The sequence below is a fragment of the Agelaius phoeniceus genome, assembly GCF_051311805.1.
Source record: "Agelaius phoeniceus isolate bAgePho1 chromosome 6 unlocalized genomic scaffold, bAgePho1.hap1 SUPER_6_unloc_1, whole genome shotgun sequence".
NCBI lineage: Eukaryota > Metazoa > Chordata > Aves > Passeriformes > Icteridae > Agelaius > Agelaius phoeniceus.
The window spans coordinates 722,805-733,967 of NW_027509865.1; the positions used below are offsets into that span (position 1 = coordinate 722,805).

The window sequence follows — 11,163 nt, forward strand, 5'->3', positions numbered from 1 at the left end:
CGGCAGCCAGCGGCGAGGGGCAGGGCGCTGGCTCGGGGGGCTGCAGTACCGGGCTCTGGCCACAGGGCGGCAGACTCCCGGGTCCGCGATATCCCCGCTCTTTTGGCCGCCATTTTCAGAAGGTCAAACAAACTCCCGCGACAGTGGTGACGCGCCACTCCCAACATGGCGGCCGAGAGGACCCCCCCCCCCCCCTCGGGCGAGAGAGGCGGTTACTCACATGCCGGTCAGAAACACGCCAAAATACGCCCGCCCGCGGCGACGCTGACCACACAGCCCGTGTCGGGCACACCTGAAACGCAAGAGAAAATCCCGCCGGGGCCGCGCCGGCATCGGTGTTCCGTGCAGGCAGTCCGGATAGACACACCGGGGTCCTCCGCTTTCCCGCCCTTTTCGCCGCCATTTTCAGAAGGTCAAACAAACTCCCGCGACAGTGGTGACGCGCCACTCCCAACATGGCGGCCGAGAGAGGACCCCTCGGGCGAGAGAGGCGGTTACTCACATGGCGGTCAGAAACACGCCAAAATACGCCCGCCCGCGGCGCCGCTGACCCCACAGCCCATGTCGGGTACACCTAAAACGCCACAAAAATCCCGCCGGGGCTGCGCCGGCGTCGGTGTTCCGTGCAGGCAGTCCGCATAGACACACCAGGGTCCTCCGCTTTCCCGCCCTTTTCGCCGCCATTTTCAGAAGGTCAAACAAACTCCGCCACGCGCCACGCCCAAGAGGGCTGCCTGGCGGCGGCGCCGGGCTGCAGTACCGCGCTCTGCCCACAAGGCGGCAGCACTGCCGCCCACCCCAGCCGGGGGCGCCGCGCGCCTTGGGCCTGCGGGCGGCCAAGGCGGCAAAAAAGAACAGGGGCCATCCCCCCCAAAAACTCCTCGAAAAATAAATGCCAAAAACCTGCCTCTTACCAAACAAGAACCAAATAAGCCCCCTTTCTTTCATGCCTTCTTGAAATAAATTTGATAGTTCTAGTTTTTCTAGTTCTATTCACACCCATATTTAGACCGGACAGTGATGTGTTACGTCCTTTATACCATCTATTATGCCTATTCCTATTATCTGTATTTATTCATACTTTGTGGTTGTAGCAATGTCATTATATATTGATTGTATATGTCTAGACTTCCATTTAGATTTCTATCACACTTTTATTCTTCCAAAAAAAATCCCATCTCTAACCAAACAAATACCAAAAAACCCTTCTTTTCAACTCTATTGAAATAGTTTTATATTTAGAGCTTGCATAATTATATTCACTTTTATAGTCACCGTTTAGACTGATGCATTCCATTCATCATTACATAGCACATATCTATTATTCACATCATAGAGATAAATCATTATTTTTATCATGTACCAAATCTACTGCTACAACTTCTTTTTTCTAATAGTTTCAATTTTTATATCCATCTTGATGTATTCATGAGATCGTTTTACAAGTAGATTTCTACCTTTCTATCATTTGTATTTGTAGTTTTTATAATAAAACCCCTGCTTTTGCCAAGTAAAAAACAAAACCATCCTTTCTTTTAAACTACTTTTAATAATGTTGTTGTATTTACAGTTACCATATCTATAAAGTTTTACACATTATATCATAGCGATGTACTAGATTTATAGCTGTTTCCTATAATATACCATCATAAGATCTATACGGTATCACTTGTATTACGTGTTGTATGGATTTATGTCACTTTACATTTACAATCCTTTAATAATTTGATCTATATATCTGCATAGATTCGCAACACATTTCTAGATTTAAAATTTCCTTTGAGCTGTGTTTATATTTAGCATCTCTATTGATATATCTATCAACATACGCAATGCTCTTTGAAAAATACAATATCTTATTGGAATATATCATGACTTAAGTTACCTGTTAAATTTTAAATAGAGATCGAATAGATCAAAATAAAAGTTTATTCCCATTTCTACACATCTACTCGTTTTGTTTAAAGATAGCTATCCTTAGAATTTTACATTTAAAATCCAATTCCTAAATGCAATGACAAAACAAACAGCATCGAATTCCCACCAATGTCTTCCAAAACCATCAAGATACCTCCACCAGCCAAACAACTGCCAGCGAAAAAAACACACAACACTCTTTTCACTAACAGTTCTCATCACATCAGAAAAATGGAACCAAACGAAAAGAAAACCCTGGAGAAACACACGCAGCAAATCACAAAAACCTCTAAAAAAACCCAAACCAACTCGCTCAACTCCAATCAGTGCCACTGACCCTGAACGTTATTTTAAAAACTAACCGAAGTTCTACATCTACGCTAACTCAAAGAATAAGCAATACTCTGTCAAAAGAACTTTAGAAAGCGAACTAATGAACGAAATAGAAAAAAACCAAAAAATCTCAACCACTAAAAAATAAGAAAATAACTACCCAAAAAAAAAAAACAAAAAAACCCTACTTAAAAAGACCCACCATATAAATACCCACGTTCCCAAAAATAAAACTGATCAATAACCACCAAATACGTCAAAGGACAACAAGAAACGAAAAGAAAAAAAAGAAAAAAAGAAAAAAAAAAAAACCAAAAGAAAATACATTTGTAAAACAAAAGTCCCCCAAACCAAAGCAACTTTAATTTACCTCAAAAAAAATATTCCCAACTGAAGAATAAACGCATAGAGCCTCATTCGATCAAAATAAAAATACCACCCAGAAATAAACACAAAGCCGAAAGAGAAACGTAACCATTGACAAGATCTCCCAAAGGATCCGTCACAATAAAACGTACACTACAATCAAGCAAACCAAAGAAATAAAAGCCCTGGAAGACGAGAAACACAAACGCAATTAGAGAGATTTTAAAAACCCCGCTGCTATTAACGACACGACGCCACCTCGAACCCACCGAAACAAACGCTACACGCCCACGCTAATAAAAGCCACGGCGACAGAGTTAAAATCCGAGCCGCTGCTTCACGCAACGACCCGTAGAAACCATTGCACGCCTTTAAAAGCAGAATAGCCCGGCAAAAAAAAATATCCGACTACAGAACTCGATTCAAACCAAACCTTGATCGTCACCACCCGAACCGAGAACCGTACCGGTCAGGAAGAACGCCATAGCCCTTAGCGCACACCCACTGCGACCAGAACAAACCCGTGCGATGGATCCCTACAAAGCCACCTCCGAACCGCGACACCCAAGAACTTGCGGCAGCCCAACCCCGCGCTGCCGGCCCCGGACGGAGCGCGGCTCCCGGCGGCAAAGCGGCTCCTCCGGCGGCTGCTCCGGCGCGCAGGGGCGGCGCCGCCCCGGAGACCCCCCCGCCCCCGCCCGCTCCCCCTGCCCGGGGGGCCCCGACGGCGCCCGAGCCCCGCGCCCGGAGCGGACAGAGCGGCCGGCACCGGCCGGGCCGGCGCAGCAGCGCCCGCGCCGCCTCTGCCGCCCTTGGCCGGCCCGGCGCCAGCTGCCCTCGGCTCCACACGGCGGCTCGCACCGGCAAAGCGGCTCCGCCGCTGCCGCGCCAAATTCCCCGTGCGCCTCGGCACCCGCCCGGCCCGGGCCGGCAGCGCTCCCGAGCGGCAACGCTCCGGGCCGGGCCGCGGCCACAAGAAGCGCCCTCAAATGCAGCGGCACAGCCCGACTGCAGCCCTGCAAACGCCGCCAGAGCTGCGGCTTCCCGCAACTCAACCCCGAAACTGACGCCGCGGGCGGCGCTCACCTCGCTTCAACAAGGGCAAAGAAATGGCTTCTCCCCTTCAAGTTCATCCCCTAGGAGAGCAGAAAAGAAGGGGCTTTCCTCCAATGAAATCCTTCAAGCCATGTGCAAAGGGGGATTTTGACCTCCATTCAAACCCTTGCAAAGGAGGGACACCAGCGCTGTCCCCTCCATTTAAACCTTAGGATGATGAAAATGGGCTGGCTACCTTCAAATCAAAGCCATCCGATGACAACACTACTTTGCCCATTCCCGTTCAAATGGAACGCAGGGATTCCCTGTCACCCCTGGGATACCCCTAACAGCCGGGAAAAGGCAGCTTTTCCTTCAACCGACATCCTTGGAACCGCAAGCGAAAGCGGATCCCCCCCAGTTCCAACACAGACAAGATTAGGAGAGTAGCTGCTTGCCTCTCCTTCATTTCTTTTGTCTTCACAAGCTCCCTTTTTGTTCCTGGGGAAGCGGGGAGGGGGGACTGCCAAGATCCAATTGAAAAGGGAAAGGACCAAAGTCCCCGCTCCAAATCCACACGCGCTCACCCGTTCGGCTGCTGCTTCCCGGCACAAAGATTCGTCCCTCGGCACCTCCTTGAAGCGATGCTCCGCGGATCCAAGCGCGTATCCAGGTGTTCGCCCAGACGCTTCGAGAAGCTCTCGCAGTCCTTCCATGAGACAGCCCCGGGAGCCCCCCCATGAACCCCTCTACTCAGCAGCTCCATGCAAAAGGCAGCTGAGGCGAAGCCTCCCCCTAAAACAGCCTCGCACCCCCCCCCCCCCCGGCAGGAGCCGGCCCCTCATCATCCTCACAGCTCACACCTGGCGCTGATGCCACTCCCCAACAGCGCCTCTCCCCGTCCAGCACACAGCCCGCTTCTCACAGACACAGAGCCAACAGAAATCTGCTCCGGGTGCTGGCTGTTCTTAGTCCGTCTGCTTCCACAATTCAGACAGGGACGTGCGCTGATGGCACTGAGGGAAAGCTTTCCAGTGCACAAAACTGTCATTCTGGTAGCACGCTTTGAGACGCCTTCAGAAAAAGCAGAATCAGCGCCGCCTCCTAAGAGCCCTGCTGAGGAACCCCGCCCTCCTTGGGACACCCAATGCAGCAGAGCTCGAAAAACGAGGGCAAAAGTCAAGCTTGGAGTGGAAAAGGACAATAGAAATACAGCAGCCTTTCAAGAAAGCCTTCACATAGTAATAGTGGGAGCCGGTCCCATTTCTTCTTTCCTTGCTCTCTGGAATGACATCAATACGAAGTAAAAAACCCACACGAAACACAAGGCAGAGCTGGGATTTGACACGTCTTCCTTTTGGCTCTCGGGATGACAAGCGCCTCTTCCGGGACTGCGACACGCTTTGGGCGCTGGCAGAGAACGGAGGCAAAAGGTGCCAGAGAGCCCTTTCTATCGCCTTCAGCCCCTGCAGCTGTTCTGAGGGTTCCAGGGCACAGCTCGGTCCGTTCCTAGATCAAAACCTCACGGCAATATCTTCAGAACTACTACGCATCTCCAGTCGGAACCTTCTACATTCCTGTAAACAAATGAGTGCATAGAGAGGGTTTCTCCCCAGCTGAGTTTAGAGACCAATTCCTATTCTTTAGCAATACCTAGAAAACCGAATGCCTTGCCAGGTTTTAGCATCCTACACCCACTCACCCCTCCCTGTGCATTTGGTGGCAGCTTTGGGTCCCTCTGGGGGACGGCACCCAGCGTGACCCCCGCCCCTCGCCCGCCCCCCACCTGCTCCTGCACCGCCGTGGGGCTCCCTCTCCTGGGCACCTTGGGCTGCCCCCAACGGCATCAGAGCCCCGAGTCTTCACCCCGCCTTTCCCTGACCCCCAAAGAAGGCTCCGAACGAATCCGACTGCCCCGGACAGCAGCGCAGCGCTTCCCCCAAGCCCTTCCCACACGTGCATGGCCCCAGCAAGGGATTCTGCTGCAACAAGAAAGGGGGGGCAGCCCCCAGAAGGCTTGAGGTTCCTGCCCAGCCTCGCTGTCACGGGCCAGGGGCAGCGAGAGAGGGAGCGGCACAGACGGCGGGAACGGCCCGGCACGGAGCGGGGGCCGCTCTCAGCGCGATGCCGGCAAAGCCGCAGCTCCGGCGCTGTCGGCCGCGCTGCTTGAGCGGCACGGGGGGATCCGCCGAGAGCCTCCGGCCCCGCGCGGGGACTCCCGCAAGGGCCCAGGGGCGCCGGGCTCCGGCCCTCGGGGCTTTATTCTCCGGCAGCCCGAGCCCCGCGGCTGCGGGGCAAAGAAGGAAAGGGGGCACGGGAAGAGAGGAGCGAGAGCAGGGCACGACAAAGGGCGGCGAGGGAGCTCGGGCTGTGCAGGAAAGCGGCACGGGAAGGGAAAGCCCGGGACGAGGGTACACGGAGGCTGGGCAGAGGAAGGAGACAGGGGGAACAGAAGGGAGTAGCGGGCTAGGGACAGGACAGGAAGGAGCCGGCTTTGCGGGGGGAGAGGGAATGGGGGAAAGGGAGCGAGAGAAGGCGAAGACGGGGAGAAGGAAGGAGGGCTAGAGAGAGGGACAGGCGGGGAAGCCTCCCAGAGCCCCGGCTGCACCCCGAGCCCGGCCCGGCGCCTCGCCCTGCCCGGGATGCTGCGGCGCTCGGCGGAGCTCGGCTCGCTCCGGAGACGCTCGGCTCCAGTCGGCTCTTGGCGCCTCAACTCGGCTCTTGGCGCCTGCATTCGCCTCTTCGGCCGAGCTCGCCTCGCTTCGGCCCAACTCCCAGCCGCTCTGTGCCTTCGGCGCGCCTCGGCTCCGCTCGCCTCGCCTCGGCTCCCCGACGGCGGGCGGGCAAGCGCCGCCGCCTCCCGTTCAGCTCGCCCGGCTCGGGGCTCTCCCGCTGCCGCGTCCCGCGGGCGGCCCGGCCACGGCGCGGACACGACCGGGAGCGCGGGCTCGGGCAGGAGCTCATTAGGCTGGGAGCGCACTGGCGCTAAGCAGCGCGCACGAGAGCAGCAGGCTCGCTTCGCCTGAGCTCGGCTCGCTTCGCTTCAGGCAGCCTCGGAAGCCTCGCCTCGGTTCGCTCGAGGCCGTCAGGGTCGGCCGCTCTCGCCTTGCTTCGGCCGAGCTCGTGCGATTCCCCCGAAGGCGGCGGCGTTCGGTTGTGGTTTTAGAAATAGCCTCCTCTATCGATTGGATCTCTCTACAGTTAGATTTATATTTCTAGAATACGTCTATTAATCCAAAGAAAAACCCCATCTCTAACCAAATAAATACACGAAAACACCTTCTTTTAAACGGTATCGAAATATTTTTATACTTTGTGTAATTATACTCACATTTATATTTATCGTTTCTTTTGATGCAATCTATTAATAATTATCTATAATATCTATAAAATTCTAGACATGTATTTAAAGTATTATTTATATTATGTATCGTATCTACTGCTGCAACTGATTTTTTCTTCTAGTTTTAAACTTTATCTGTATGTATTTATGATATCTTTCTAGACTTAGATTTCTACCTTCATATTCTTTGTATTTATCATTTTTATCATCAAAACCCTGCCTATTGACAAGTTAAAAAAACCGCTTTCTTTAACGATCTAAAAAATATTTTTATACTTATAATTTTCATATTTCTATTTATAATTTGCTCTCTAGTACGTGATAACATACCTGCTCCTGCACCGCAGCGGGGCTCCCTCTCCTGGGCACCTCGGGGTGCCCCCAACGGCATCAGAGCCCCGAGTCTTCACACCCCCCCCCCCCCCCTTTTCCTCTAGTTAGAAACTACACTGGAACTTTTTTCTGGAAACAAAGACATGACCTAAATCCTCTCCCCATGTCCTAGACAGAGAGATGTTCAGTTCTTAGTTGACTGGGCAGCAGTTTCTTCAATAGAATGATAAACAATATGGAAAGGTTTTAGCTACAAGTAAATAGGCAAATCTGAACAAGGTCCTGGTGGCCAGCCACTGCAGTTCTTTTGAAGCAATTTTTTAAACAATCAAATACTGATACCACAAAAAATAAAGCAAAAAGCTGACTACTGGCTAAGAAAGAAGGAAAAATTAACTTTTGGCGACAACAACAACATTCCAAGGACACAGGCTTTTTTCCAATCTCAGACCTTATTACTACTACCTCTCTTGGGAATTCTCATCGTGGATCCCAAAAGGAATAAATCCCTCAGCGTGTCCTAAAGCACCAAGGAGCTACCTACAAGTGAAGGTGGCTACTTTCAGTGCAGACACAGCTGATGACACAGCAGTAGCACAGTTCCGTGCTGCACAGGGATAGTACTGTCTCCTCTTCTCCAGCAGCTGACTCTCTCCTGCCATGGCTTCTGTAAATGCATCAGAGCACGACCTTAACCACAAACAGGCAAGAAAACACCATCCGAAGTCTTTCATTAAGCAGTACAAGAAGGGTTCCAAGCAGAGACCAACAGAATTTCAAGGAAGCAGTATGCAATTAAACCCCCTCAGATTTGTTCAAGTAGCCGGCAAAATGGAACCATTCAGAAACGACAAAGAAAACCCCCCCAAGTATTTATACAGGAGTCCTTAATGTCAGAAAGGGGATGACAGGTTATGTTCAGATAAGATGAATGTTTATTTGGATCTATAAATAAACTTCTCTCGTGGTCCTTTGCCAAAAAATAGAACCTACAAGTGAACACCTACACCTGCCTAAAGAGACCTAACGAGCCCCTGGCAGCCACCGGCATCAAAGCGCAGTGGATGTTTCTAATCCAGGCTAAGGAGAACAATATCACCTTTTGTTCTCTCCAGTTTGTTTCCTCTGCAGTCCTAGCTGCTTCTTATGATTTTTACAGTCTCTGTATCTTCTCGGGCAGCGCTGAGTCTGACGACCGGGATACGAGAGTCCTTCCCTGCCCTACGGAGAGAACCAGGAAAAAAAGTTCAAAAAAGAACAGGGCAGTTTGAAGTTAATACCTCCGACGAGAAGCAGCACCCGACAAACAGAGCAACGGTGAACAAAGCGTGACACCTCCCTGGGGACAGAAGACTTACAAACTCTCCGGGATTTACAATTCCAGTAACCAAGCCCTTCAGCACAGCAGCCAAGTGTCCCATCAGGTGGTGCTGCACCAAAGCACGATCCGAGAGGTTCCAAAGAGTGAAATGCACATTATTGTCCAAAGACGTAAAATCTTGCAAAATAACAAAACTACAATAGATCTAAACTACAGGGCAAGAGTACAAGTGTTAGCTTGTGGAGCTGGAACCATCCAGGTGAGCAACTGCTAACCGGATCCTCAACAGAGTTTGAGGAACCCTTCAGGATACAGAAGGGTTTTCCCCAGAAATTGCACAGGCCGAGTTTTGATAGAAGTACACTTGCCAGATGCTCAGAAACGTCACCCATCCTCCTCCAGGTGTCCTGAGAGAGCTGCGAATGGCTCTCACCTGGTTTGAGCTGGTTCTGTAAGGGCTCAGGGTGAATTTCACCAGATGCAACCAAACTGGGCAACACCCAGTGGGACAGAAGGAACCCAAAGCTTGTTTTACCCAAAGCTTGGGTAAGCAGAGCTCCAGCAAATACCGAGGAAACGGACAGAACGGGGTAACAAATAATAAACATACCTTTTTTTTTTTTTTTTTTTTTTTTTTCAGATGAGCAAAACAATTAAGGAGAAGGTGAAAACCTCACCATGACTGAACATTTCATCACCTGTAAGCTGACCATCCTTAGCATAGAGGACTCCAAATTTAAAATTCACCGATCCCTGGAAAATAAAACCAAATATTATTTGGTGAACAGTCAAACAGAAGACATAAAAATTTGGTTCCTCTAATCTTTGCCTACATCCTACACGTTAGAACATACATTTTATACCATCTCCTACTACACAATAATTTACCTTTAAACTTTGATAGTATAGCATAAAATCATTAACTTAGACGGGTGATCAATTATTATTAAGTTGGTGCTTCAAGTTATTTTTGCTGTCAGGTTCAAAAAAACATGACTTCTTTTTACTGTAACGAGCAATTGATTTAGAAGTCATCAAAAGCCCATCCAAATACAAAGCCGTATTCACCGGACGGGTCTGTGAGCAAGAAGTAGTTAGGCTTGTACTCACCTCTTGCCCTTCAAGAACCAATAAATCCTGTCAACAGAAACAGCATCTTTAGCCCCCTCCTATTAAAGATTCTACAAGGATGATGGTTTTATTTGTGTTTAGAAGTTTGGATTTGAAATGGCCAGCTCAATGGATAAAGAGACAGTTTAAGTAGTATTAGATTATTATTATTATTCTTATTAGCTACTGGAAGAAACAAACCGGTAGGATCTATACTTAATTACTTCTATTTCCAGGAAACCATAAAGAAAAAGAACCAAACCAAAAAAAGTCACTTCCTACCTTTTGTATCTCAGGATGAAAAATGTCTCTTGGGCTCTTCTCCAGTTTCTCCAGACTCCTGGCACTGAAATGCAAATGAACGAGTGCTTTATCGGAGGGCAAGTGCACATTCCAACCCCGAACCCCCAACCGATGGCAGTTACAGCGCTTACAAAATGAATCCTTCCCAGAGCCTCTGGGATATGGAACGGTTTGTGCAACTGCCATTTCTTCCCCAAAATACTAACTCCCAACACTTCCTAAACTGAGTTTGCATTTTAAAAACAGAAATTAGGGAGACTCAGGGTGGAGATCAGGTTGAAATTGATTTCCTTCTAAAGCACAGGGGCTCTGTTCCATCACCCTTCACTTTGGCTCCACACGGAATCACGGGGAGCATTTTAGGAGAGCTCAAGAACCAATTCTATTTCTCTCTTTTTTCTAGTTCTCTCTCTTCCTAAATAATTCAAGGCAAGTCAAATGAAAAAGGACAAGTTCAGCATCAAATTCACACTTTTCCCCTTTGTCTGCTCAAGAACAGCCTTTAAAACCACTTCTTGCTGCCTTCAACGGTTAAGACTTGCAAAACAGTTTCGCAAGTTTGATAGGTTTATCATAAAAACCACAGAACGCAAGCTCTGAATTACAGGAAAAGGTACACAGGCAAATATCTCAGCTGATGGTGGCTTATTTGTAAACACAGACCTTAACGGAGATTGCACGGAGAATGTTTCAGTGGGACTCGAAGGGAAAAATATTTTCTGAGTACCCTGTAAACAAGAAAAGCTAGGATATATTACAGGACATACCCACGTGTTCTGCATATTCAAATAGGATTATCAATAAAAACATTTAAGAAGGAAGAAAACCAAGGTAATTTTACTCAGCTATATTTACTGCCGATTTAGAGGGAAAAAAAAAAAAAAAAGTGAACCAGAAACGCCTACAGTAGAACTTTAAACCAATTGCTTGGATAAAAGCAGCTCATGGAACATGAAGTAGAAAAAAAGCGAAACCAGTATCAGACCTGCCAATTTTCTTACCATTGCACAAGAAAATCCGACAAGCGGTAGAAAGTCACTGCCTAAAACCGATCCTAGGACGTAACCGAGAACAATGGAGGCATTTGCTAATCTAAACGGAA

General features: G+C 49.2%; 1 protein-coding gene across 4 annotated transcripts in view; it reads right to left on the bottom strand.

The window, feature by feature from the left end:
- Positions 1–7,705: 7,705 nt before the first annotated feature.
- Positions 7,706–11,163, bottom strand: part of LOC143692357 (GTPase-activating Rap/Ran-GAP domain-like protein 3) — a 4,402-nt gene continuing 944 nt past the window's right edge. The window contains exons 2-7 of one of the 4 annotated variants that reach the window (XM_077172592.1): positions 10,725–10,789; positions 10,041–10,104; positions 9,759–9,785; positions 9,347–9,401; positions 8,427–8,548; positions 7,706–7,994 (exon numbers count right to left, since the gene is read on the bottom strand). In XM_077172592.1, the coding sequence (XP_077028707.1) occupies positions 8,481–8,548; positions 9,347–9,401; positions 9,759–9,785; positions 10,041–10,104; positions 10,725–10,789 (279 nt within the window). In that variant the 3' untranslated portion in view covers positions 7,706–7,994; positions 8,427–8,480. Of the gene's footprint in view, positions 8,549–9,255; positions 9,402–9,758; positions 9,786–10,040; positions 10,105–10,724; positions 10,790–11,163 lie in introns of those variants that run through there. The other 3 variants (XM_077172594.1, XM_077172593.1, XR_013180314.1) reach the window with 3 other exon arrangements.